This window comes from Crotalus tigris, unplaced genomic scaffold (genome assembly GCF_016545835.1).
Source record: "Crotalus tigris isolate CLP2741 ecotype Arizona unplaced genomic scaffold, ASM1654583v1 scf7180000018525.42219311030:4301911, whole genome shotgun sequence".
NCBI classification, from domain to species: domain Eukaryota; kingdom Metazoa; phylum Chordata; class Lepidosauria; order Squamata; family Viperidae; genus Crotalus; species Crotalus tigris.
The window spans coordinates 3,475,557-3,503,101 of NW_024097057.1; the positions used below are offsets into that span (position 1 = coordinate 3,475,557).

The 27,545-nt window shown below is 43.8% G+C and overlaps 1 protein-coding gene across 1 annotated transcript; it reads left to right on the forward strand.

Annotated features, from left to right (window-relative positions):
* Positions 1–4,157: 4,157 nt before the first annotated feature.
* OSGIN1 (oxidative stress induced growth inhibitor 1) lies at positions 4,158–14,754 on the forward strand. The gene is made up of 6 exons (XM_039353790.1): positions 4,158–4,448; positions 8,522–8,628; positions 10,076–10,212; positions 10,691–10,882; positions 12,026–12,117; positions 12,751–14,754. The coding sequence occupies exons 2-6, from the start codon at positions 8,571–8,573 to the stop codon at positions 13,748–13,750; spliced, it is 1,479 nt and encodes a 492-aa protein (XP_039209724.1). The 5' UTR covers positions 4,158–4,448; positions 8,522–8,570; the 3' UTR covers positions 13,751–14,754.
* Positions 14,755–27,545: the final 12,791 nt, after the last annotated feature.

Here is a 27,545-nt window from a genome sequence, read left to right on the forward strand (position 1 = left end):
ATAATAAGGGGTGTTGCCTCTTTTCTGCATAAAAGAAGTGGCAGGAGCTTTTGTGTGTGCTCTGAATGGAGACAGCTGGGGGCATTGTGCAGAGTAGAGTGAACGTTGGAAGCCATGGAAAACTCAAATTAAACCCAGTGGGGAAATCAGGGTAGCGCGCCAGAGATCTTGTCGATTACAAGGGTTGCCAAGCATGGGCCAGACAGCCTGTCTCTCTGGATAGCTCTTTTTTCTGGAAATAAATCTTCTGACTATAAAGACAGGAGGACAGACATGTCCTCCTAGGCTGGTATATGAATGCACAACGGTTGGCAAAGTACGGCCCATTTGTGGTCTTGCTATCAAACTCCCAGAGAGGTGATCACGGGGACGAAATGAGAAGAAGGGGCAACTGGGATCACAAGAACGCCTGGAACCGGTAGCTAATTTTGTGTTGCCCAGGCCCAGAACGGACTTCCGGAAGCGGCAACCACACAGAGAACCGGTTGTTCACGTATTTGGATCCCATCACTGGCTGGAGCTGTTCTCCAAAGCACTTGGGGGCAGGACAAGACGCAACAGGTGGAAGATTATCAAAGAGAGATTCAACCTGGAATTAAGGAGAAATTTCCTGACAGTTAGAACAATTAACCAGTGGAACAGATTGCCTCCAGAAGTAGTGGGTGCTCCTCCATCAAGAAGAGGCTGGACAGTCATTTGTCCAAAATGATATAAGGTCTCCTGCTTGAGACTAGAAGATCTCTAAGGTTCCTTCCAACCCTCTTATGCTATGTTCTATGTTTTTTTCATCTAGTGCCTGCTGTCGCCTAGGATCCTCTCTGTCCAGAATTGGCCCCACAGAGCAATTCCAAAAGTTGTTTAGCTGACGGCACAGAAGGCTAGTTGATTCTGCTTTCCTAACCAATAAAGCGGTATTTCTCAACCTCAGCAACTGGAAGACGGGTGGACTTCAACTCACAGAAGCCTACTAGGGAATTTTGGGAGTTGAAGTCCACCTACCTTCAAGTTGGCGAAGTTGAGAAATGCTGCAGTAAAAGGTGCAATTCATGTCTTAAAGGCCTCCTTGTCTCAGAGTACTCAAACTCTGCCTATTGCCAGGATGAAGTGTGCAACAGAGGTCAAGCCTTCTTTCTCCATATGAAGTCACTCCCAAAGCAGATGAAAGGTTATCTCCAGCACAGGAGTTATCGGTGAACTTTCCTGACCATCACGTCCAAATCCCATGACTTCAGGAGCAGCCAAAATACCTGGAAGGGTTGCTTGGAGTTCCAGATGTTCTTTTTTTCTTCAAGTATCTGTAAATATACCCCAGTCGATATTTAAACTTAGGTTTGGACAGACCAAGAGCTGAGATTTGACTGATGGAAGAAATCACTCTGGGAGACTTCCAGAAATGACATAAGCAGCCAAGTCCAAATATCAACAAGCACCACGATGCCAATTAGAGCAGAGGAACTGCAGGCATTGGGCAACCCCTCATCCACTGCCAGATGTCAACGAAGGCAGACAAAAGTTTGGGTGCTGGAAACTTGTCAGCGCAACCTAATCTGATTTTTATTGATAGATTATGTCTCCTCAGATTGTTTTTTGTTTATTACATAGGTATTCTCCGTGAGGGTGTATCACCGTACAATCACATAAATACAGAATCATTATATAATAATATTTTAATTATTAATAATATAGTATTATATAACAATAGAATCACAGAGTCTCAACTTCTGTTTTGTTTTTTTGGTCACCATATTATAAAAACAATGTTGAGAATCTGGGAAGAGTGCAGAGGAGAGCAACAAAGATGATCAGGGGACTGGAGGCTAAAACATACAAAGAACGGTTGCTGGAATTGGGTCTGTCTAGTCTAATGAAGAGAAGGACGAGGAGGGATATGATAGCAGTGTTCCAATATCTCAGGGGCTGCCACAAAGAAGAGGGAGTCAAGCTGAAGGCAGGAGAAGAAGCAATGGATGGAAACTAATCAAGGAGTGGAACTAAGGAGAAATTTCCGGACAGTGAGAACAATTAATCAATGGAACAACCTGCCTCCAGAAGCTGTGAATGCTCCAACAGTGAATGTTTTTAAGAAGAGACTGGACATCCATTTGTCTGAAATGGTATAGGGTTTCCTGCCCGAGCAGGGGGTTGGACTAGAAGACCTCCAAGGTCCCTTCCAACTCTATTATTATGATTATGATTTTATAGTTTATTGTGACGCATAAACCCTGTCCAAAGCACTTGTCTAATGTGCGTGCACTCACCTGAGGATAAGCCCCATTGAATAGAACACAAAAGATATAAGACTGAAGTGGATTATGGAATTCATAATAATCCAGTTGCCTCGGAAGAGCCTTGTCTGCTTTGATGCTCTCCAGAAGGGCTAAACACAATTTATAATTCCAGGAGCTTTGATCCCATTAATCTGGAAGCAATGGGTTCAACTAGGCTGCCCTAGAAAGACGACCTTGCTGCAGCATGCCCAACCCATGTACTGAGAACAGGCTGGACAATATGCGATTGAACAAACAAGAGTTCCTCAAACAGACTGTTTCAAAAGGACACAAAAGCTCTTTACTCTGGGATACAGGTAGTTTCCCACTTACAACAGTTCATTTAGTGACCATTTGAAGTTACAATGGCAATGAAAAAAACGATTCATGGTCATTTTTCATACTTACTGTTGCAGCATCTTCATGGTCAGGTGGATCAAAATTCAGACACTTGACAACCTGCTGACTGAGGAATTCTGGGAATTGAATTCCACAAGTCTTAAAGTTGCCAAGTTGGAAGACCCCTGATCTATATGGTTGCTAGGAAACAACACTGGGTTGAAGGCACATAAGCAGCCAGTCAGTCAGTCATCACTCAGCCATTAGAAAGACTGTAAGTTGAAGATTTCCTGTTCAATTAAATCACAGATATCAAGGATATTTTTTTAATTTTATTTTCACCCTGGAAATGAACCTTTCCATTTCAGAAAAGAGTCAGCAGATACCTGTAAGAACTGGGAAGAGGGTTTTTGTTGCTGTTGTTGCAAATAGCTTAGGACACGATTGAAATTCCAGCACTGTACAAACAGCATGACATGTGAAGGTGCTGAGTCATGAAATGGCTGAGTCTGATCTTACACTTCAATTTCACTTTGAATTCCACAGAAAGAATTTGCACACTCTCTCCTGAATGGAAAATAGAATAGAGCTGGAAGGGACCTTGGAGGTCTTCTAGTCCAGCCCCCTGCTTAAGCAGGAGAACCCCTACACCATCAGAGCTGATGATGTTACCTAGTTGGGTAATGAAACATTTGCAAGAAAACCATCAAAGTCAGAGTTAGCAGAGACAAAGAACTGTACTTCTTCCATTAGCTTGCATTGGGGAAACTGCCTCCAACTGACCCTCATAAGTTTTGGGGAGGGTCCCCATTTTACCTGTGGCTGTAAATTTCAAAATGATACAGTCACAACATAAAAATAATCTGGAACCTGTTATCTGCTTCTGAGTCCAACTCAAAGCGCTGTTGATTAACTTTTCAACTTTGTATACCTTGGAACTTAAACATCTCCTGGAATCTCTCTTCCTAGTAGAATATTTGTTAACATTAACTTGCCAAAGTATCTGAACTACGTTACTGTTTATTTAAAGCTTGTCATGGTGTGTCAGGAAGCACAATCCAAGCCCTGGCATTTTCCCCATGGAGACCCCCACCCTCCACCCACCCACTCAGGTTTTCCTTCCATCCTTGCTGAATTCTGTTTATTCCGAAGTTGAGAGGGGACGGAAGAGGTCAAGACATCCTTCGGTGAAGTTGGATCCGTGGGCTCCGGGAAAAGGCAATGGAAGACCATGTCCCTACTGCGGCCCACAGGGGTATCCGTGAGGGAGGTCAAAAAAGTCAAGATGGAAATTCCAATCGCCATGATTTCGACAGACATAAAAGGGGGCAAGGCTTTGATTGCACCACGGTGGCTTTTCTTGACTCCTCCATGCAAAGATACCCCTGGGGATCATGGAAAAGTTGTGCCACGCTTCTGCCCCAGCCTCGGACCGGCCACCGTCCCGCAGCCGGAGAGTTTCGCAGCCTCCTGCTCGAACCTCCCCCCTCCCTCCATCCCAAACGGCCCCTCGCCCAAAGCGCCGCCGGGAAAGCGGGCGCGTGGCAGCGGCAGGAGCCGGCGCGCCTTCTCCCCTCCATTCATAAAACGAGCCGGCGGGTGGGAAAGTGCTGAGTCACGCGCCTGGGAGATTTGCCTAGCCCCGCCTCGCCGGGCCAAGACCCGCCCCTTGGCGCCGCGGCTGGCCCCCCTGTAAATAGCGTATATTTAAGCGGCGGCGGCGGCTGCAGCGCGGATCCGCGGTGCGTCTGGAAGGCGAGCGCGTGTCCGGCGACTTCGGGGTCGTCTCTAGTCGAACGTCCGCGGGGCTTTCTGGAAGTCGGGATCGGGTCTGTTGCCCAGGTAAGGAAGGCAGCGCTGTCCCCGCCGTTCGTAAGCGAGGACCCCGGGACGCTGGAGACGCGTCGCTGCGCTTGGCACCGGCTGTATGACTCGCGAGACCGGCGTGCCTGCGAACCTGCCTTTCTCCAACCGGGCGCCCTCCCGCGGAATTCGGCGCGCCGCTTTTTTTTGGGAGGGGGGCTCTTTGGCAGAGGCAGCCCTTAAAGGCGTGGGATTCAAAACCTGGGTTTACTGCCGACTATGGCAAAAAGCTGGTTTGGAAGGATGCGAACGCCTACAGCAGAAATGTCCCAACTTTGGCAACTTTTAAGACTTGTGGACTTCAACTCCCAGCATTCCCCATGGCTGGCTGGGGAATTCTGGGAGTTGAAGCCCACAAGTCTTAAAAGTTGCCAAAGTTGGGACATTTCTGCTCTAGGCGTTTGAACCCCTTTCAAACCAGCACCCTTTCAGAAGCTGGTTTGAAAGGGTGCAAATGCATAGAGTATGAATGTCCAACCTTGGCAACTTTTAACACTTTGTGGACTTCAACTCCCAGCATTCCCGATGGCTGGTTGCGGAATTCTGGGAGTTGAAACCCCCCCCGAGTGTTGAACGGTTGCCAAGGTTGGACACCCCTGCGACAGGAATAATAGTTTAAAGTTTGGGGCACGGGAAAGACTTCTTATGCACGTTTGCGAATGCTTAATAAACTTGCTTGCGTGCCTGCCGGCGAAAGTGCTTTGAAAGGTAGCCATTGCAATAAGTAAATACTTTTGAATGGGTTGTCTTTTCTTGGCTCAGCAAGCACGCTCAGGGACAAGGCATTGTGGGTGTTGTAGTTCTGAAACTCTAGAGGACACAAGTGGCTGGTCCCCAGGATCAACTTGGCGACTGTCTGTGCTTTGAAACCGCTCCAGCGAGCCGCAAGTGTGAGATGATGGCCCAGCCAAGAATATTATGTAATGTTGCGCCTGCAGCAAGAGAGGAGTGCTCAGAGGGGCCGGGCTGATCAGTAAAAGAAAGAGAGAGAGAGAAGGAGTGGAAAGATACTAGGCAAGGGAACCAGCCAACTGATCTAAAGTGGCTTTTCAGGGGGAAAAAAAACTTTTGAGAGGTTCTTCAGAGCAAAGTTTACAGCGTCCTGGGCTGTTTCTGAATAAAGAATGTTAGCTTTTAGCAAGCTTTTCTTTGCCCCCAAAATTGTGAATTTCATGGGCCAAGGCCAGGAAGAAAAACCAGGTGCTTTTGGCACTGGGGTCATCATCAGTACATACCAGCCGTTGAGGGGAGGGAATTAAAAGTGGTTAAGGCAGCAGGCTGCAAACCAGGAGACAGTGAGTTCTAGTTCTGCTTTAAGCCTGAAAGCTGGCTGGGTGACTTTGGGCCAATTACCAGGACGCTGTGGGTTCTTGTCCTGCTTTAGACGTGAAAGCCATTTGGGTCAATCACTGGTAGATAAAGAGTTCTGTTGTTGTTGTTAATTGCAAAGTCGTGTCCGACCCATCACAACCCCATGGACAACGTTCCTCCAAGTCTTCCTGTCCTCTACCATCTTCTGGAGTCCGTTTAAGTTCACACCTACTGCTTCAGTGACTCCATCCAGCCATCTCCTTCTCTGTCATCCCCTTCTTCTCTTGCCCTCCATCTTTCCCAGCATTAGGCCCTTCTCCAGGGAGTCCTTCCTTCTCATTAGGTGGCCAAAGCATTTGAGTTTCAGGTGACCAAAGTATTTGAGTTCTAGTCCCGCCTTAGACATGAAAGCTGGCTGGGTGACTTTGGGCCAATTAACAGGAGGCTGTGAGTTCTTGTCCTGTCTTGGGCATGCAAGCCAACTTTGACCTAATCCCTCTCTCACCTTGATTATTAGTAAAAACAATAAAGGCTGGATATAAAAAAAATTAATGTAATGCATATGCTGGGCTGTCAATAGATCAACATCTGGATTCTGCTTCCCTGGATCTGAGCATTCTTTCTGTTCATGAACTTGCTTTAGCCATCCTCTGCAGGCCAGCCGTTTTTTCTGAACCCAACCAGCAGGTGACCCAGGTTGTAGGCTCCAGGGTGACAGCCAACACAATTCCCACAGACTTGTTAAAAATTTAAAGCGGCCACATACACAAAGGCCGTGCTGTACATTTGATATCTAATGTTTTGTTCTGGTTTGTTTCCAAGGGATTGAATCCTCCTGTCCTGCAAACTCTGATACCAGAAAAAAAATTGTAGGCGTAGTTTGGCACTTAATGAAAACTTAAGATCTTTCCCAAGCCATTCTGAAAAAAAAAAAAAAATCCGCTTTCGACAGACCTGATGGCCCAGGTTTTTCTTCTTTGTTTCGGTATCTGATGCTCTTCCCCATCGGTTCTGGGAAGTTAGCACCAGCTTTTTTAGATAACTGCTGCCGGCACCAGCAACTTCAGAGGCCCACTGATAAAAATGCTCCCTTCCGTGGGGGCATTTTAACTCTTTCCAGGCCAAAGAAGTGTTAGAAATCAATTAGGGAAAGAAACTTTACACTCTGTTTCTCAAAAGCAGCATAACTCTTCAAAATCAGAAGAGAGGTCAGTTTTACAGTTGATATGACAGGAGAAACCCAGAAAAGGCATCATTCCGATGTAAAAAAATGATTCTGATCTGGCTAGGAACAGGAGAGGGAAGGAGGGAGGGAGGGAGGGAGAGAGAGAGAGAGAGAGAGAGAGAGAGAGAGAGAGAGAGAGAGAGTTTTCCCAGGAGATCCCTACATAGGAAGTCCTTGACTTACGACCCCAATTGAGCCCAGACTTTCTGTGGCTAAGCAAGAGAGTTAAGTAAGTTTTGCCCCATTTCATGACCTTCCTTGCCACAATTGATAAGTCAATCACTGCATTTCTTACACCAAAAGCCTGGGTGAATATCTGGGGACTCCAGAGAGAGCCTCTGAAGAGCTAAGCGCTTAACAATCTGGTGGATAAATCTGTCAGTTCTCTTTTCTCCCATGTTTCTCTTGCTTAGTTGTATCTCAAGTTAGGTCAGATTGGGGAAGTTCTTTTTTAAAGAAAGGAAGTGAGTGACATTGCCACCCATTTTTAAAGATGCAGTGGTTTCGTACATGAGATGGCTCCTGATTTGGAGGAAACCTGTGTCTGTCAGTAGACCTTATTTTGCAACACATGCGAACAACACGCAACATCCTCTTCCAGCAGAAATGTATCTTCAACCTTGTTTGAGTGGCCAGTGGGAGGCGTTGCCTTGAATGCATTTCTAACATGAATAGTCCTGCTTGGAAGCATACCTGGATCTAGTCTGTTTCTCAGACTACAGTTCTGTAATTCCCAATCAGCCTGATCATGCAGGCGGGAGATATTATTGTTTATTATACTACCGTCCAAATCGTTGACGAAGATGTCGAAGAGCACTGGGCCCAGAATAGAGCCCTGGGGCACCCTGCTACACACTTCCCTCCATGTAGATGCGGTTCCATTGAGGACCACACGCTGAGTATGGCCGGTCAGCCAGCTATGAATCCACCTGGTGATGATGCTGTCTAACCCACATTTTTCTATCTTATCAAGTAATAGGTTGTGATCTACTTCATAAAATGCCTGACTGAAGTCCAAGTAAATTATATCCACAGCGTTCCTCTGGTCCACTAATTTTGTCACTTGGTCAAAGAATGCAGTAAGATTTTGTCTGGCATGATCTGTTTTTGACAAACCCACGTTGGCTTTTCGCAATGACTTTGTTTGCCTCTAGGTGTTCGCCGAACCCTTTAAATTCTCAGTTGTTGAATATTTGCTAAGGTCTTGTGTTCAGTAAGCTGCCTTCTAATTAGTAGTTAATCACTGACGTGAAATTTGAAAATATGGGTGGTACTGATGTGCTCAAAGCAGCCTTGCAATCTGGGGAGAGTTGTGAAAACTGTTTAGAGGGTGTGAAACAGAACACTTCCATCCTTAAAGACAAACTTGGGGATGGCCTGGAAAACTCGCTAAGCTTCTCTACTTTCTTGTTCAGTTGTCCAGTTTTTGAGTCTTTCGTTGCGTGCCACCTGCTTGGGGTGGGTCAGAGAAGCAATAATCCATACTTCAAATATTTCTGTGTCCTTCTCCTTACAGGCAGAATTGGGGGTCTTTGAACTCTGCTGGCAGAGCGAAAGAATAAGTCATGTTTCATGCACATCTGGAACAGAGCAACGCCAAACCTCTTCCCGTGGTGATTATAGGTAAGTCCCTCTGGGAAGTCAACGGCAGATACCAGCACGGTTATCTTCCCAAGCCAGTTTGTTCCTATCAGCCACAAGCTGCTGTACTTCCAAGAATTATGATTAAAAAAGGAACATCTGTATTAGTATTCTCTCTCTTTTCTCTCTCTCTTTCTCTCTCTCCCCCCTCTCTGTTTCCTGCACTTTGGCCCTTCCTTCCTTCCTTCCTCTCTCCCTTCCTCTCTCCTTCTACCCCTTTCCTTTCCTTTCCATGAAAAAAAAACCCCATCAACAAAAGAAACATCTAGGGATCTCCCACTTCTCTTCTGTGCCTTTTTTCTGTAAAATTTAAATTTAAAATGTAAAAGAAAATTGAAAACAAACTGCACGCCAGACAAGTTCAGAAGTGTAGATGTAACTGTGAGTCTTTTTTGCAGGGCAGGGAAGGGAGAAATATTGCAATAGGAAAGCTGGATTATATCCGCTCTGTCCCATTTACAGAAAGTCCTTCGCTTCCTTATTAAGCGTGAGTTAGCAGGGTGCTGCAGCACCCTAAAACCCCCATGTAGTCCTAGGCTGCATCAACACAATCAAGTTCACATGATGTGGACGACCATTTGCCCGGAATGGCATAGGATCTCCTGCTTGAGCAGGGGGTTAGACTAGAAGACCTCCAAGGTCCCTGCCTGTTATTCTATATTCTGTATCTTTCTCCAGATAAGTGCTGATGGAATTTTCCTACCTATAAATTGAGCATCAAAGTCTTCTGGAAGCTACAGAATGTTCTATTTTAGACCCTCTTGGGACGAGTGCTTCAGCAGAAAAGAGCGTGCCTGTGATAGAGCCGAGAAGGGCGGGGAAACCTGCAGTTTCCAGCTGTATTTACAACCTGGGGCCTGTGCCAGATAGAACAGAATCCTTCCCCCTCTTGCTGTGTCATGCTGACCGGCTCTTTTGCGTGTTACACAGCTCTGGCGTTTCCTTTTAAGCCACGAGGCTCCTCTTGCGAAGAGTGACAGATGATTCCGTGTCAGCCGGTAAAATATTGATCTGGCAAAAAAGCAGCTCTAGCTAACGAGCGTCTCAGTTATCCAAAATAATTAGATTTGCAGCCGTCGTGGCTCAGGCTCCAGGTGTGAATTATGCCTCCACAGCTTCGTAGCAAGCCAGATGTTTTCTAAGCAGTTGGGTTCAGCCAACAACCGAAGTTTTATTTGGGTGGCCCTCGGCCAAGACTTCAAAAGAAGCCCAGCAGATTTTTTTGGGGGGGGGGGGACGGTTGTGCAAAAGGATTGGGGGAAGTCACTGAATAAAACTCAGTGTTAAACAGGCACCTGCTTTTCCCAACCATGCAAATTCAGGTTTGCATACCCAGCGGCAACTCAGTCACAATGAGGATCCAGAGAAAACAAATAATACACCTGGCGCTTGTAACCTTAGATGAGTCCATTTGACTTCCGTCTTTTAGGAAATGGTCCCTCGGGGATCTGCTTATCCTATATCTTGTCTGGCAACGTTCCCTACATCAGAAGGAATTCCATTCATCCGAATCCAATCTTGCAAAGGAAATTGGAACAGACGCCAGAGGTTCCCATTGTAGATCAGGTTGGTATAGCCCCGACCTCTGTGGGGCGGCCTCCTAATCCAGTGACCTGGCTGCAGAGAGACCCTTCCCTTTTGCAAAAGCAAGAGAGTTACCGTATTGATATATAGATATATGGATATAGATATCTCGATAAGATATAGATATTGATATCGAGATGGATAGATGGATATCTATGGATATCTAATCTCAGAAAAGGTATGTCTGGTTGAAAAGAACTAAAAAGTTCAAAATAGCTATTCCAGTTCTCCCTTAATATATATGAGAGAGAGAGAGAAAAATAGAGATAGATATAGATATATAGATTCTCTCTCTCTCTCTCTCTCTCTCTCTCTCTCTCTGTGTATTCAATATAATCTGAAGCAAGAATGAAAGCTTATCACCATTTCATTTATCTAGATCAGAGCAGTGACCCAGACTAAGGTTTTCAGTAGCTGTGGTAGGAATCCCCCATCAAGACATCTTGTTTTTTTCCTACAGGATCTGGAGTATCTCTCTGAAGGTTTAGAGGGTCGATCTTCCAGTCCAGTGGCTCTCCTTTTTGATGCCCTTCTGCGTCCAGATACGGACTTTGGTGAGACAGCCGAGTCTGTCCTCACTTGGTGGCATGAACCTGATCGAGCCATCCCTCATCTGGTTCTTGGCAAAACCTTCCCTGGAGGAGCTTGGCACGTAAGTGCAGCTCAAGATCTTAGCGTGTATAAATGAAGGTACACAGAACACAGGATCTACAATTAACCAGTGGAACGGCTTGCCTCAAGAGATTTTGAGTGCTCCAACAATGGAGGTTTTAAAGAAGAGATTGGACAACTGTTTATCTGAAATGGTATACAGTTTCCTGCCTGAGGAGGGGGCTGGACTAGAAGATCTCTAAGGTCCCTTTCCAACTCTGTTGTTCTGTTATCAGTTTTCCTTTTAGAAGAATGAATGAGAACTGGTGGTGGAAAAAAATTTTTTTTTGCACCATGCTGGTGTAAATCAAGTTAAAGCATAACCCAAGTTTCTAGAACCAGTCTGGGTCGAACTTGGTTAGTATGGGATGAATAAAAACGGTAAACGGTTCAGAGTTTGATCCCTGAAGAATAATTAAATACTACAGACTCAAATTCAAAATGTTTCATGTTTTAATTCTGGCCTTAGTAGAAGAGATCTGACTTAGTTCCCACCGTTTTTTAAAAGTGTTGCAAGTTTGAAATAGTTGAATGTCAAGTTTGAAAAAAGTATTTTGAATTTGAAAAGGGTTATTTCAAAGTTAGAGCATTCCTGGAATGGTTGAAACAGTGTCAAAATGCTTCCAGTAAATTGGGGACATCTGCTGGAAGTTAGATAATACGGGGATGTTTTAGATTATGTATCTGCTGGACTTGCCATCCTGTTTTTTTCTTTTCTTTTTGAATAGTTTGCTTTTTTTTCCTTTTGTTTATTATACTACCGTTTGCCGATTAAAACATGGTTTGTTAATAAACCATGATTACTAGAGTTCTCATCATGCAAGGTCTCATCATGCTTTGTTGCTGGGTATATGCAACATCCTGGATCGAGTCAAAGAAATTGCATTGTGTATGAGAGAAGGGCCTATACTAGATTTGGGAGGAGGGGCAATTTTTAGTTCTCTGGCTAATTTTGTGGGAGGGAACCCCAGTCTCTCTCTATCAGTTCAATGGTATTTCCAGAACTGGGTTTATGTGCTAATTTCTTTCTTTCTTTCTTTCTTTCTTTCTTTCTTTCTTTCTTTCTTTCTTTCTTTCTTTCTTTCTTTCTTTCTTTCTTTCTTTCTTTCTTTCTTTCTTTCTTTCTTTCTTTCTTTCTGTGTAGTCTATTGAAGGATCCATGTTCACCCTGAGCCAAGGAGATTGGATGGGGCTTCCTGATGTTCCGTTCAAAGACTGGTTGGCCAGGAAGAAAAGGTAGGATAGCTTCCCTGTGGGAAAAACTCCAATTAAACAGTAGCTTTAGGCTCAACCCTTTGAACATGAACTCTTGAGGGAACTGGATATGTCTAGTCTAATGAAGAAAAGGACCAGGGGTGACATGATAGCAGTCTTCCAAGATTTGAGCGGCTGTCACAAAGAAGAAGGAGTCAATCTATTCACCAAAACACCTGAAGGCAGGACAAGTACCGGATACAAACTTGTCAAACAGAGATCCAATCTAGAAGAAATTTCCTATCAGTGAACACCATTAACCCGTGGAATGGCTTGCCTTTGGAAGTTGTGGGTGTTCCACCATGGGAGGTTTCCAAGAAGAGAACATCATTTGTCCTAAATCAGGGGTCTTCAAACATGGCCCTTTTATGACTTGTGGACTTCAACTCCCAGAATTCCTCAGCCAGAGTCTTACTCATATTTCTAATAGAAGCGGGTTTAATGGTCTACTATGGAAATGTCCCCTTATGTTTCTATCCAGTTTATTTGTATCCATTAATAAAATGCTTTTTAAATTGAGCTCAAAACCCTAGTTTTGGGTGGTGAGTTATGAGTTGCTACAGGAGTGGTCTCCTCTGATTATTAATCTGTTCTGATCATATTTTTGTTTTACAGGGGCTTCAGAAACAACAGAGCAACTGCTGGCGACATAGTCCAATACTACCAATATTACGTGGCCAAGAAAGGGCTGAAGAAGAACTTCCTCTGTGGAACTCTGGTGACATCTGTGAAGAGATTGAACTTGGATTCAGAAGATAACTACGGTGGTCAAGATTCCAAGGACAGCGGCTCCGTGTGGGATTTATCCCAGAGACCTCAAGGAAGCAGGGACAATCTCTTCCAGATTGATGGCTTTGTCACCAACATCAATGGCACCCATCCCTTCTCGGTTTATGCGGAAAATGTGGTCTTGGCCACGGGGACCTATGATAGCCCAACGCAGCTTGGGATCCAAGGCGAGCATCTCCCTTTCATCCATCACACGCTGTCAGCTCTCGAAGAAGCCGTCAAGAACAAGGAGATCGGCGTCATGTCAGACCCAATCTTGATTGTAGGAGCAGGGTTAACAGCAGCGGATGCCATTCTCTTTGCCCACCATTATAACATTCCTGTGATCCACGCTTTTCGCCGGCGCGTGAATGACCCGGGCCTCATCTTCAACCAGCTCCCTAAAACAATGTACCCCGAGTACCACAAAGTCCACCAGATGATGAGGGAACAGGCCAACCCTTACCCGGGACCGTACAAACATTATGTCAGCCTTCCTGAGCACCACGTGGTCTGCTTTTTGGAGGACCGGAAGTGCATCTTTTCAGACAAGAGTGGCCGTCAACAAATACACCGGATCTCCATGGCTTTTGTCCTCATCGGCTCCAATCCCAACCTCTCCTACTTGCCCAGCAATGGGATGGACTTGGCCGTTGACTGTGAGCAGCCAGTCAGTTCCAAGAGGAACCCAATAGATGTTGATCTCTTCACGTACGAGTCTGTTCACGAGAAGGGGCTCTACGCCATAGGGCCTTTAGCTGGGGACAACTTTGTGAGATTTGTTCAAGGTGGCGCTTTGGCCATTGCTAGCTCTCTGCTGAAGAAAGTGAACCAAAATCCTCCTTAACGCTGATGAACATAGCCTCTCCTCTGAAGGATGACTCTTGGCCAAATTTTGAGAATGGGCATTGGACGTGTAGCTGTGTTTTCAGATATGAAGTCTCTCCTTGAAGGCCTTCAAAATGGGCTGGGCCAGTCCAAGAAGATAACAGCAGGATCCTTGCAGAATGCTTGGCTCCTTCATCTCTCTACCTCTGAGCGGTAGAGAGGGGATTAGGAAAGCTTTACGAGATCCCAGGGTGCAAAGCAGGCATTGCCTCAGTTAAATCTGAAGCAAGTTATTTCTCCACGGATAACCCGAAGACCTCCGTCCACATATTCTGAATTGCAGTGAAAGCATGGTTTGCATCCAAATAACCATTTTTGCTCATGCAAGAGTGATGGGGTTTCCATTAAGTAATGCACCACTTAGTTCTTCAGAGATTTCCAAAGTGAATGAGAAAAGATTTTCACTAGATCCATGAAGGCTCAACAAAGAATGGGAGGATCTGAATTTCTTCCAGGCCATCTATGCATGAAAGGGCCTTTCCATTATAAATGGTGGGTGGAAGGTAGGTTTGCATCCAACTCAAAAATCTGAGACAGACTCAAACAAACTCTCCAGATATGCAGAATTCTCCAGCCAACGTGGTTCTTGCTGAGATCTGGAAGTTGCCATGGTTTAAACCAGCATTAACAAAGCAGTCTGGGATTATGGTGGGACTAACCATTGAGTGGTCATTAGAATTAACAATGAAACCCAACTGACCATAGTTTCTTGATCTTCTCAGAAGTGAAGTGCAAACATACAACCTTGCAAAGCAATTTTGGATGCTTCCACTACATTCTCAGGATGTTCTTTAACATTTCCCTTGAGCAGCATTGCCGACAATGTTGAGTTCTGTCTGCCAAGTTAAATGTGCTACTAATTTGTAAGCAAATTTTGTAAAATAATAGTGTTTTTTTTTCTAAAAAAACATACAGAACATATATTTTGTATATGTCTATTTTTAAATAAATAAATAAAAATCACCCGGATTTCTACAATTTCATTCTTCTTACATTTGCAAGTAAGCCACTGTCTCTGATGTGTTCTATTTTTAGGGAAAGGGGTGTGGATTATTTATTGCTAAAGTTGCTGCTTGGCAGGACACAAGGAACACAGCTGACACCAGGTTTGATAACAGTGGCAGATTCCTTTGCAGTTTCTGTTCTGATTCATTTAGGACAGGGGTCTTCAAACTTGGCCCTTTTATGACTTGTGGACTTCAATTTCCAGAATTTCTCAGCCAGGTACCCACCCCAGCTCCGGCAATGAGGGAAATGTCACGATACGTCACAACACGTCAAGTGACGTGGTAAGTTTGACACCCCTGATCTAGATGCTTTTAATAGTATTGATGCTACTCACACTTAACACTGGATGCTTAGTTGAGTCCTCGGTGGATGATCCGCAGCATTCCAAGCAGAATTAACATCTCATGTTAGCACGTCCAGTCCCTATAATATGAAAACCATACTTTAGGATATATTGCTATACGTGCCCCTAGCTGAATGCAGCTTAAATATCATTTCAAATGCTTTCTCCAAATCCAAACAGATGTCAATTAGAGAAGACACTGTCAGCCAAAAGTTCCAATTTAGTACACTGATTAAAAGATGACCCTCATCCACTTAACCAAACTGATTTTATATAGCATGCAAACATGTCTTCTCTCTACCCCTTTCCCATGGCCTGTCTCCTCTGTCTTCCATCTGGGAGATGCACAGAGGTCCCAGGACTATAAATGTCTGTGACTGCACATTGCTGCGCTGGTCTGAAGCAAGACTAGTAAGGTGGTCCAAGCCCTGGCTAAAAATAAATGCTTTGGCTAACTTTTGAATTCCTATACCAGCAGAAGAAGCAGGGAGCAAGAACATGGACATTTAATTAAGCACTTGGGGATCTGGTATATTTAGGGCAATGACGGATTACACATTCCACTTCTGCAGTCCAAATGTCGGCTGCCAATTTATTAGCTGTCACTTGTCCAGCCAGTGAGATATCATGTTTATCATGTTTCTGGGATAGGGGACCTGTGACAGACTGCAGAAGCAATTCTTTCTTCTTCTTCTTCTTCTTCTTCCTTCTTCTTCTTCTTCTTCTTCTTCCTTCTTCTTCTTCTTCTTCTTCTTCTTCTTCTTCTTCTTCTTCTTCTTCTTCTTCTTCTTCTTCTTCTTCTTCTTCTTCTTCTCCTTCTCCTTCTCCTTCTTCTCCTCCTTCTCCTTCTCCTCCTTCTCCTCCTTCTCCTTTTTTTTTTTTTTGCAGAAGGGAACAGACCCTTGCTAGGTTCCTTCCTCTGTTCAAAGCATAAAGGTTCAGAAGTATAGAATATAATCCTAGGTCTGGAATGGACCTTGGAAGTCTTCTAGTCCAACCCCCTGGCCCAAAGCAGAAATCTATACCAGGGGTAGGCAACCTTGGCTCTTTGATGACTCGTGGACTTCAACTCCCAGAATTCCTGAGCCAGCATAGAAGTCCACGAGTCGTCAAAGAGCCAAGGTTGCCTACCCCTGCTTTATACCATCCCAGACAAATGGCTGTTCAATCGTTTCTTGACTGGGCAATGTGGAGTGGCCACAATGTCTTGAGGCAAGCCGTTTCACTGATTAATTGCTCTCGCTGTCAGGAAATTTCTCCTTAATTCTAGGTTGGATCTCTCTTTGATAAAGTTTCCATCCCTTACGTCTTGTTGTGCCCTGGGGTGCTTTGTAGAGTAAGTCTACTGTACCCCCTCCTCTCTGAGACTGCTCCTCAACTCTCCCTCTTTTGCTCACCTTCCCTACACCAAGGGAAATCTGAAGCTTTTCAGATCTAAAAGAATCTGGGCAGATCCCAAGCTTAGAGAGTTCTTGCATCTCTTACTTAGAATCCGTAGCAAGCACAAGCAGGTAGGAAAGATGGAGGCTGGATCCACACCAGTCATTATTAAATCATCAGAGGCTTGGCTTAGTCTTAGCATCTTCCACAAAGGGTTTGAGATGTTATTTGATGATCTTTTAGCCAAAGGTGGCTTAGTACCATCTTTTTTCTTAGTTTCCCCCTTCCTAATCTGGCTCCACCCTGCTTATTGCCTTTTGGGGTAGGCAACAGAGTGAACCAGCTCTCCAAAGGTTAAAAATTGAAAGAGGTCATGGCAAGGGTCCACTTGTTCTCCAGAGAAGCCAGACAACCCATCCAAATCCCCTGCAGGGATTTCCCAGCTGGAGTCTGCTCTTTTCTAATCAAGCACTTTGCCAGATATTCTTCCATCCTGGAGCCAAGAGAAGGCCAAATTTATGATAATTGGATCAGCACTACTTTCGGGGAAAATCATTTGCCAGTTCAGCCTCACTGCAAGCCAGTATTGGCCCATGATGAGTTCAAGAAAGCAACTCAACCCCCCCCCAAACCCCACAACCCCATCTCAAAGGCCTAGCACCTACATAGACCCAACTGTAACAACCATTAGGCAGGGGTTCTCAACCTTGGCAACTTTAAGACTTGTGGACTTCAACTCCCAGAATTCTTAAAGTTGCCAAGGTTGAGAACCCCTGCTTAGGGGATGCATTCACAGCATGCCAGCTCCCTATCTACTGACTGTGTCCCTCCTTTCTTTTATTGTGCCTACAAGGCACTGTTGACTCCTGGCAACTGGTTGGACAAGTCCCAGCAGTTTTCTTGGCAAGGTTTTCAGAAGTGGTTTGCCCTTGACAGCTTCCTAAGGCTGAGAGAATCACTGGCCCAAAGTCACCCAGCTGGCTTTGTGCCGAAGGCCGGAGTAGAATTCAAGATCTTCTGCTTTCCAGCCTGATGTCTTAATCACAACACCAAAACTGACTCTCTATTATGTCTCTAATGTCAGATAAATCTACTGAAATGAAACAGCTGGCACGTGTCCTAGCCTATTCTCCTTTCGCTCAGAATGTCTTTAGTTCCATGCTGGAGACAGTAAGGAACACAAGAACTAGTAACAGTCTTCTAAGGCTTGAGCTGACACGGAGAAGAGGGGGTTGACCTGTTCTCGAAAGCACCCGAGAGCAGGAGAAGAAGTAACGGGTAGAAGATCATTAAAGAAGATCCAACTAGGAACCTAAGGAGGAATTTCCTGAGAACAATTAATCAGTGCAAGGGCTTGCTTCCAGATGTTGTGGGTGTTCCTTCACTGGAATTTTCAAGAAGAGTCTGGACAGCCATTTGTCTGAAATGGTGTAGGGCAGGGATCGGCAACCTTGTCTCTCTTATGACTCATGGACTTCAACTCCCAGAATTCCTGAATTCTGGGAGTTGAAGTCCATGAGTCATAAAAGAGTCGAGGTTGCCTACCCCTGGTGTAGGGTCTCTTGTTTGATTAAGGGGTTGGGCTAGCAGACCTCCAAGGGCCCTTCCCACCTTATATTCTATGTTCAAAGCCAGGAAAGTGGGCAACACTTTCTCCTAAATATATCCACCAGCCTGAAATATATCCATTTCGGTTTATATAATTACAGAATGTGAGGGGCTAAGCTACAATTCCCAGCTCTGGGCAAGCATCTGAATTCATGTAGAGCAAGGGGGTCCAATCTTGACAACTTTAAGACCGCAATATGGAGAATTCTAGGAGTTGAAGTCCACAAGACATAAAAGGGCCAAGTTTGAAGAGCCCCGATATAAACCAAATCAGTGCAACTAAAAGGAAAGCCAAGAATTAAAAGTGGAAATTAAGATCAGTGCCGTTAGTAGAATTAGCTACTGGGGTGGTCAAAAGGAAGACAGCAGAATCCAAACTCTGGTCTGGTAAGATCTACCTTGCTTGTGCTTTACTAAAAAATACACCCATGAGAAAAAGTGATCCAGGCTGGCAGAAGGGAACGCTGACACTCAGGATTAGTTCCAGAATGCTAAGCACGAGAGCCGGGTTTGTACAGACAGTCACCCTTCCCTTGTTCTTGATGCTATTTTTAGGCAATTTGGAACCCAACACTCTGTTCTGCAGCACAATTTCCAGATTCCACTTTTAAAACTTCCAAAATCCACTCAATCATTTTTGCTAAATAAAAGGAAGGAGGCCTGCGTATTATTCTCTCTTGAGCTGAAAAATGATTGTTGCTTCACCCTATGTGCTTATTTATGAAATCCAGTCCTTTTGGGGAAGTGTGCCCAATGTCCTCCACTATAAATTACTGAGGTTGGACTCAGTTTCCCATCGAGCTAGTCCACAAAATATAAAAATAACCTTAGGTTGTAGGAATACAGTTGCTAAGTTTTTTTTTTTCCTAACTCACCTGCTTAATGCAGCCACCGCTAACTTTAAAGCAAGGTGAGCTTTCTTGCTTTCTTATAAGCTGGTCCCGTTTCCAGGAAAGAATTCTCCACCATTATAGATTCAGTTCCCCCATAATGCTGAGTTAATCATGGTTTATTGAATAGGCTACAATTGGTTGAGTGGTTATGCCCTGAGCTATACAATTTGAGTTAGAAGCCCCAATGGTTGGCTTCATACAACTTTCCAAGTCAAACCATTCAAACTACAATGGAGAGATTGCTGACTTAGGTCTCCCCAAAGACCAATTTAATGCAAAGTTTGCCATTCTAACCAAAGTTGCCCTAGATCAGTGTTTCACACAACTGGCTACATCGCAAATTCTGAAGAGCTTCAACCCGAGGCCCTCGGAGAGCCGGGCATTGAACTGAAGCTCCGTATTAGAATTAAGATGAGTAATCCAGACAAATGTATGACGTCATCTTGGCAGCAGATTAGAAACTTGAGCGTTGGGCTCTGGCAAGGCTGGATGGAGGTGAAATGCAAAGAGGCCAGACGGACACATGAGAAGGACGGGTGCGGTGCATACACACTAAGCTGTGTGTGTTGGAACATAATGTGGAGTTGCAGGAGGGAGGGCAAAGAGACAGCAAAGCTTAGAATCTCCATTCTTGTAGAGACCGGACAGCCATTCCTCCAGAAGGGTGTAGGGCAGAGGTGTCCAACCTTGGCAACTTTAAGACTTGGGGACTTCAACTCCCAGAATTCCCCCGCCAGTCATGCTGGGGAAGTCCACAGTTGCCAAGATTGGACACCCCTGGTATAGGGTCTTCTGCTTGAGCGGAGGGTAGGGCTAGAACAGAGGTCCCCAACCTTTGGGGCACCAGGAACCCGTTCGGTGGAGAAAAGTTTTCCCGTGGACCCAATTCCTGCAACTGTTCTTCATATGTTTTAGCCTCTAGGCCTTTAATCATCGTTATTATTCTTCTCTGTTAAAAAAGGACTCCACCTAAGGATGCTGACCCTGGGCACATCTCCTCCCAAACAGGTTCTCCTGAGTTGGGAGAACGTGTCCCTCACCACATGGGTTGCACCTCAACCTCTCACATTGGGAGGAGAGATCCAGCACCGCTGGAGGGCACCCAGTTGAGGAAGGGCTGGTGGAACAATTGCCGCCCGAATGCCACAAAGGCGCCACTGAGGTTGGAGACATCAAGTCTCCCACAAGCATTTTCTGAAAAGTTCTCCACCCGGTTTCTGGGTGGGAGAATTAACCAGGATCATTTTGCCAAATTTCCCAGGGGAAGAGATCTTTTTCAACAGATATTCAAGGATGAAATTCATAATTAATAGCTGTTCTGTCTCCCCCTCCCCTTGCAGGTTTGTTCAGAATTTGCCTTAGAATTGTTTTTGCTGGTTTTCCTGTCCTTGCAGAGAGAGACAACTGTATTTGTCACCAAAAGAGACAACTGTAAGGGCCCTTGGTCCTCTCTGAGCTTGGTGGTTTTCTTGCAGATGTTTCATTACCAAACTAGCTAACGTCATCAGTTTGTACCCCACTCCCTTTTAGCACTGATGATGATACCTAATTGGGTAATGAAATGTCTGCAAGAAAACAAGCAAGCTCAGAGAGCACCAAGAACCCTTTAAAGTTGTCCCTCAAAAACACCAAGGATTTCACAGTCTTCCTCCTCTTCTTCTTCCTCTTCCCCTTCCTTTTCCTTGCAATTTCCACTCCCTTCTGGCACTGATGATGTTACCTAACTGGGTACTGAAATGTCTGCAAGAAAATAAGCAAGCTCAGAGAGCACCAAAAACTCCACATTCTTCTTCTTCTTCTTCTTCTTCTTCTTCTTCTTCTTCTTCTTCTTCTTCTTCTTCTTCTTCTTCTTCTTCTTCTTCTTCTTCTTCTTCTTCTCCTCCTTCTCCTTCTCCTCCTTCTCCTTCTCCTTCTCCTTCTTCTTCTTCTTCTTCTTCTTCTTCTTCCTCTTCCTCTTCCTCTTCTTCTCCTCCTCTTTTTTTTCTTCTTCTTCTCCTTCTCCTCCTCTCTCTTTTCTCCTTCTTCTTCTTCTTCTTCTTCTTCTTCTTCTTCTTCTTCTTCTTCTTCTTCTTCTTCTTCTTCTTCTTCTCCTTCTTCTTCTTCCTTCTTCTCCTTTTTTTTTCTTCTTCTTCTTCTCCTTCTCCTCCTCCTCTCTTCTTCTTCTTCTTCTTCTTCTTCTTCTTCTTCTTCTTCTTCTTCTTCTTCTTCTTCTTCTCCTCCTTCTTCTTCTTCTTCTCCTCCTCCTCCTCCTCCTCCTCCTCCTCCTCCTCCTCCTCCTCCTCCTCCCAAACTCCACTTCCTTCTGGCACTGATAATGTTACCTAGTTTGGTAATGACACATCTGCAAGAAAACCACCAAGCTCAGAGAACACCAAGAAGTCCTTCATTTCAACCCTGAGTTATAGATATTCTCATTTTCCCAACCCCTTATTCGTCTCTCACAAGTTTCTCTTCTCGAAATTCTCTTTTCTCCTTAGAAAACGAACTAATAAAAGGCAGAGCTGCACTGCACATGTAAAGCCAGACAACTATTTGTCTTGATTTTAATTTCATGCCCTCTGTGGTTCTCAAGGGATTTTTTTTTAAAAAAATATCTTTTTATATCTTGTATCTCTGGCAACAGGACTCTAAAAATGTCTCTTTGGGAACATCTAGAACATTTTTGCTTGTCCAGTATGATAAGTTCCATAATAAAGTTGATTTGAATGCTAATAATAAAATGCAGTTTCAGCTGCTTTTAACGTGAATACAGATGTGAGAGGTCAGATTTTAAAGAAACTTAAGGAGCTCAGCTGCTGGTATAAATCATCCTAGAGCAGCCGGTGGCAGAACCCTACAAATTTGCCCCTACAAAATATTATATGTATTATTCAGCATAAAGAGTGATTCTCTGAAAAAAAAAGCCTATTATGGAAAGAACGGGGTGTTCGCTTCTCCATTTGGCTCAAAAGATGCATTTGGACGGGTTTTGTTTTTTAATAGCCTTACACATGTTAAGCCAAGAGTTGATTAACCGAGCCATAATTATCTTAAGCCTGACAGGTTACGCCTTAATCACCTTGAGCTAAAACGCTTTTCGCTCTCTGTGTTTATGCCTGTAGCATCTCTGTTGTTGATAGCCAACTTATGAGAAATTATTTTCACTAGTGGAAGGTGAGTTTGTGCAAGTTGTTTGACCTGGCTACAACAGGCTTCAGGTGTTTTGTGGTACAGTCTGTAATGGGAATTTCAGAGTAGGGTCATTGAACCAAGCTACCGTGTTCACCCATAATATAATTTACAGATATTTATCATGATGCTTGCACATAGGACCATGTGGCTCCCATTTCAGACCATGTCAGTTGCTTAACAACGGCTGCAAAAAAAGCCATGAAATCATATGACCAACCTGTTTTACAACTGTTACAATTTAGGATTGTAATGGGCAGATGCTGTTGTAAATTGAAAACTACCTGTGGTTGTTTGGGCACTGCATCTCAGTTGCAAAACCCCACAAAACCACTAGACAACAAAGTTCCACCTTATTTGCTGCCACTTGGTGTTCACCTTGAGCTTTGCAACCATATATTCAGCCACTCTATATTGTAAACCAGGATTTTCAGGTTTAATCTGTGAAAGAGTCCAGCCTACGTGTGCAAGGGGTGGCATGTACAGTAAGCAGGGAACCCTCATAGGGATGTTCACAAATTTTGTAAAATAACCCATTGGTCTCTATTCTGGATTCTTGAAATGGCCTTTGGCCAGGATTTCAAGCTAAATTGAACCGGATTATAGTGAAGAGCAATGTCATCTGAAAGAAACACAGCTGTTAAATTTTTTGATTTAGTGTAATATTCACACAGAGTTCATGGGAAAGTTTATGTAAGAATCTGCTTATTTTTGTCTTGAGAGTGTAACAGTTTTACTGATTCGCTAAGAATCCCGCGTGTCTGTTGTAATGTTGCAGAACGCTACAACCAGTCATAAATGTGAATCAGTTGCCAAGAGCCCAAAATGCAATCACATGACCCCAGGAAATTTCTCCTTAGTTCCAGGTTGCTTCTCTCCTCAATTACTTTCCATCCATTGTTTCTGTTCTCATAAAGTCTCCCCAGGGTCTCTTCTCTGGAGATATATGGTCGTGGATGAATTGGGAATTATAGATTGAACCCTCCCTATTCCTTCTCCTAGCCATTTTTCAAGGAGAAAATTAGGTTCTTAAAGAGATCAGTTACTTTCTCAAATGCATTTCAACAACAAATACACAAGCTATTTTGATGAGTCCTGTGTCTCTGTGTGTGCACCATGCTGAGGAATAAACAGCCTTGCGTGTTCTGCATGAAAATATAAGATTGTCAGCACCAATCCAGACTTGCAAAAGGATGTGGAGGCTTGTTGGAAAATCCATGTGAATTTGGCTGGCTTAATGTCAAAGAGATTATTTCCTTTGTCAAAGAGATTATTTCCTTTGAATTCAGCTTTCTTCAACCTGAAGTTCTCCAGATGTTTGGACAGCTCTCAAAATGTTGATTAGATTGGAACACGGAGAACCTAGAAAAGACCTTGGGGTAGCATCAGGCCATGGATGCATCCGATCCAGAATTCTGTCTCATTTCTGGTCAGCCAGATGTTTCCAAAAGTCTTACAGGAATGGCCAAAAGAGAAATTGCCTTCTCCCCTGGCTTCCTTATCACCATAAGTCAAGGAGTCCCTGTAATCTTACATGGTCTGCTCATTCTCTCTCTTTATCAGGAAATTTCTCCTTAGTTCTAGCTTGAGTCTCTCTTTAATAATCTTCCATCCATTACTTCTTGTCCTTGTGTTTTGGAGAATAAGTCAATCCCTTCTTCTCTGTGACAGCCCCTCAAGTTCTGGAAGACTCTTATCATGTCACTCTTAGTCCTTTTCTTCATTAGGCTAGACACATCTAGTTCCCTCGATTAAAATATTACATTTTAATACCGTTGACCAGCAACTCCAGCTAACTTTAACCAGCATAGCCAGGGGTGAGGATTGCTGAGACTGCAGTTGGCCACATCAGGAGGCCACACGCTTCCCAGCCCCGATCAACCCAAAGTTGCTTTAAAAAAAAAAACAGGAAAGATTACCTAGCTTGGCACGTGATTCCAGATAACTCTAATCATATTGTTGTTTTGATTTATTTTGTATGCCTGTGGTTTAAAAAAAAAAACTTATGGCTAATTGGAAGTTATTTTTTTTTTGTTTTTGAGGAAGGATTAGATCTGAAGAGCCAAGAGCAGAAAGAAAAATATATTCATTGAAGTAAACAGACGTGCATCTATCTGTCCTGGAGCCGAAGGATGAAGGTTTGTGACCATGGATATTATTTTCCCAATTAACATTTCATGCTTTAAGGTTGCCAAGTTATTTTGCTTCCGGGCCAAGATTAGGTAAAAGAAGTCAATGTCTCTGCCTGTGTACTGTTGCTTCCTCGTGTATATTATGTACCCTGTTATGAAGTACAGCCTGTTATAATTTCTTAAGCTTTTAACAATATTACATTTCTTTAGGCAAGATGATTAGCAATTACGGCAACTCTCCTTTTAAAAGTGGGAGTCGTTTTCTTCTTACTTTAAGGGAATATCTCTTTGCCTGTTCAAAATAACCATGTTCTATGATCTATCTTTGGCTGATGGATCCTAGAATTGGCTGGGGTGATGCCTAGGCCACATGTTAGAGCATAACTGGATTTTAATTCAGCCAGCGGCTGCAACGTTCTCTTTACCGAACATCTGGAACAGTAGACAGGACCAAAATAGTGTTTGTGAAATTCAGATTCGGCTGTAGTAATGAGATGAAAAGCTGGAAAACAACCTCAGTTCATACAGGGCAGCTTGGAGAGGAGAATATTTTAGGAAACACATTTAAACCAGATGGCACATATGGAGCCCATCCATAGCAGGGGTGGGCAACTATGGCCCCTTTACGACTTGTGGACTTCAACTCCCAGAATTCTTGAGCCAGCATGGCTGGCTCAAGAATTCTGGGAATTGAAGTCCACAAGTCCTAAATGGGCCATGGTTCCCCACCTCTGATCTATCGGATGGAAAACAGTGGATGGAGAACAGGAATTGCAGCACCAGCTCACTTAGACCAGGGGTTCCTCAACCTTTGCAACTTTAAGACTTGTGGACTTCAACTCCCAGAATTTGCTGGCTGCAGAATTCTGGGAGTTGAAGTCCACAAGTGTTAAAGTTGCCAGGGTTCAGGACCCCTGACTTAGGCAATCACCTCCACTGGAGAGAGAATTGAATAAGAAAGGGAAAATGTTCATCCAGGCGTCCTTTGTCCGCCTTGAAACTAAAGACGTGCAGAAATGCCCCACTGCAGGTGTGCAAAGCTTTCCCTCTTCCTTGAAAAAAATTCTAAAGCGGATTCTTTTTCCATCACATTTCTTGCAAACCAACAGGAAGAAAACAAGATCATTTTATTTGTGCATAGAGCAAATAAAGGGACGGGGCCTTGGACCCTCTTGAGAATCTTGGATTAGCAGTGTTAAAAGAGCAAGGTTTTTTAGCCCTAACATCTGCTCTTGAAAAGGCTGCAATCTTTATCCTCCATAATTTCAAAAAACAGAGAAGCATCCAAGGAATTATGTTCACAAGGGACCACGGCTGATCCTTCAGGGATTGGGCCAGATTTTGGAAATGGGAGATAAGGAAAATCTTGACTACATTTTTTTTCTAGTTTTCCTTTTTTTCTGATTGAAAACAATTGGAATTCGTGTCTAAAATTGCAAAATTTCAGTGTGGGAAGTTGGATAGGAGACCAAATTCTCCAGTCTGCCGATGGTGTAGCCAAAGCTTGTTTTACGGTAAGTATGTAAGCCTTTCCAATGACACAAGACTCTCATTCACTTATTAAGAGACAGAATTCAGTTGCAGTCTTGACTTGAATGAAATGCCTAAATCCAGCAAAATCGCCTTATAACATTTTCCCATCTTTTCCCTGCAAAGTTTATGTGCTGTAATTATTTTAAACTGGGGGGGGGGGGGAACTTAAGGGCTCATCTCTCCAATGTAATGTTGAAGAAAGGCTCCCTCTAGTGGCTACGGACTATTCATCAACATTTTTGTTCTCTGTCTACTGTTAAAAGTTTCTGTTGTGTGCATCTGTTTGTAATCTTCAGTTAGTCCAAACAATTCATCATGGCAAAACGGTTTTTGATTCAAAGTACCTCAAATTTTCTAACTTAAAGAATGTGTACAAAATCCAGGACTCATTAGTCTTGTGGGGTTGAAATTTCAAGGATCTTTAGACTATTTGAAAAGTTGTGGCCCCCACTGTCGCATGATCATGATTGCCAATGCTCCCTGACAGCTTCCCACAAGCAAAGCAATGGGGAAGCCAGCAGGAAGTCAAAAGCCCATTCTCACTGCTCATTCTGGAAACTAATCAAAGAGAGAATCAACCTGGAATTAGGAGAAACTTCCTAACAGTGAGGACAATTAACCAGCGGAATAGCTTGCCTCCAGAAATCGTGGGCGCTCCATCACTGGAGGTTTTCAAGAAGAGATTGGACAGTCACTTGTCTGAGATGCTATAGTTTCTCCTGCTTGAGCAGGGGAATGGACTAGAAGATCTCCAAGGTCCCTTCCAGCTCTATTCTATTCTAAATATTCAATGTTTCTCTCTTTAAATAAGGAAATATCTCGGAAAAAAGAACCCAACAAGTCATAGGTTGTTTAGTGCCTGTTTAAAAATGGCAAGCGTTCACATGGAATTGAATTTATGATGGACATGCAAAACTAAACAAAATAGAGAGTCTTCTCCAATTTGTTCTAGATGCAATTTTAACTTAAGAGGATTTTTAGTAGCTGAGCTGGAAAAAACTGAGTTTCTTTGCTGGCAGGAGTGAATCAGAAGTGGTGACCTCTGTTCTGGGGAAGGAAGGAAGGAAGGAAGGAAGGAAGGAAGGAAGGAAGGAAGGAAGGAAGGAAGGAAGGAAGGAAGGAAGGAAGGAAGGAAGGAAGGAACATCTGGTTGACTGTGCAATGATTATTATTATTATTATTATTATTATTATTATTATTATTATTATTAATGTAGTTGAATTTGGATCAGGGAAATAACAAGATCTAGGTTTTAACGTTAGCAATGGTGTATTAGACAAGGCACAATCTTCTTACAGCTTATGATTACATGTGCATCGCCTTTAGGAGGGTAATGCACACTGACACCCTGGCATAGCCCTACAGTTTTCTAGCTAATTTGGGAAACATTAATTAGCTAACAGCCCTTAGCAGTTAGAATTGGAAGCAAGAGGCAGAAAGAAGGGGAGTCAATTAAAACATCTGGTAACATTCCGACAGTAGCCGGAGCCAGAGAGATTAATCACGGAAGCCAAATTTTATAGAAAAATACTGTTGCTTAATATCTTCAAGAAGAGATGTGCAATATAGCCACCTGGCTAACGATCTTAACTGGGGCTTATTTTTGGGATGGGGCTTATATTACGAGCACCCTGAAATGCTAGGACTTATTTTCTGGCTAGGTCTTATTTTCGGGGAAACCGTGTAGAT

What these genes read in the sequence shown, in the direction of transcription:
- OSGIN1 (XM_039353790.1), top strand. Translation starts at nt 8,571, where the DNA reads ATGTTTCATGCACATCTGGAACAGAGCAACGCCAAACCTCTTCCCGTG. An exon ending in AGGTTCCCATTGTAGATCAG is followed by an intron (nt 10,213 to 10,690) that starts GTTGGTATAGCC and finishes TTTTTCCTACAG; the next exon opens with GATCTGGAGTATCTCTCTGA. An exon ending in TCCCTGGAGGAGCTTGGCAC is followed by an intron (nt 10,883 to 12,025) that starts GTAAGTGCAGCT and finishes CTTTCTGTGTAG; the next exon opens with TCTATTGAAGGATCCATGTT.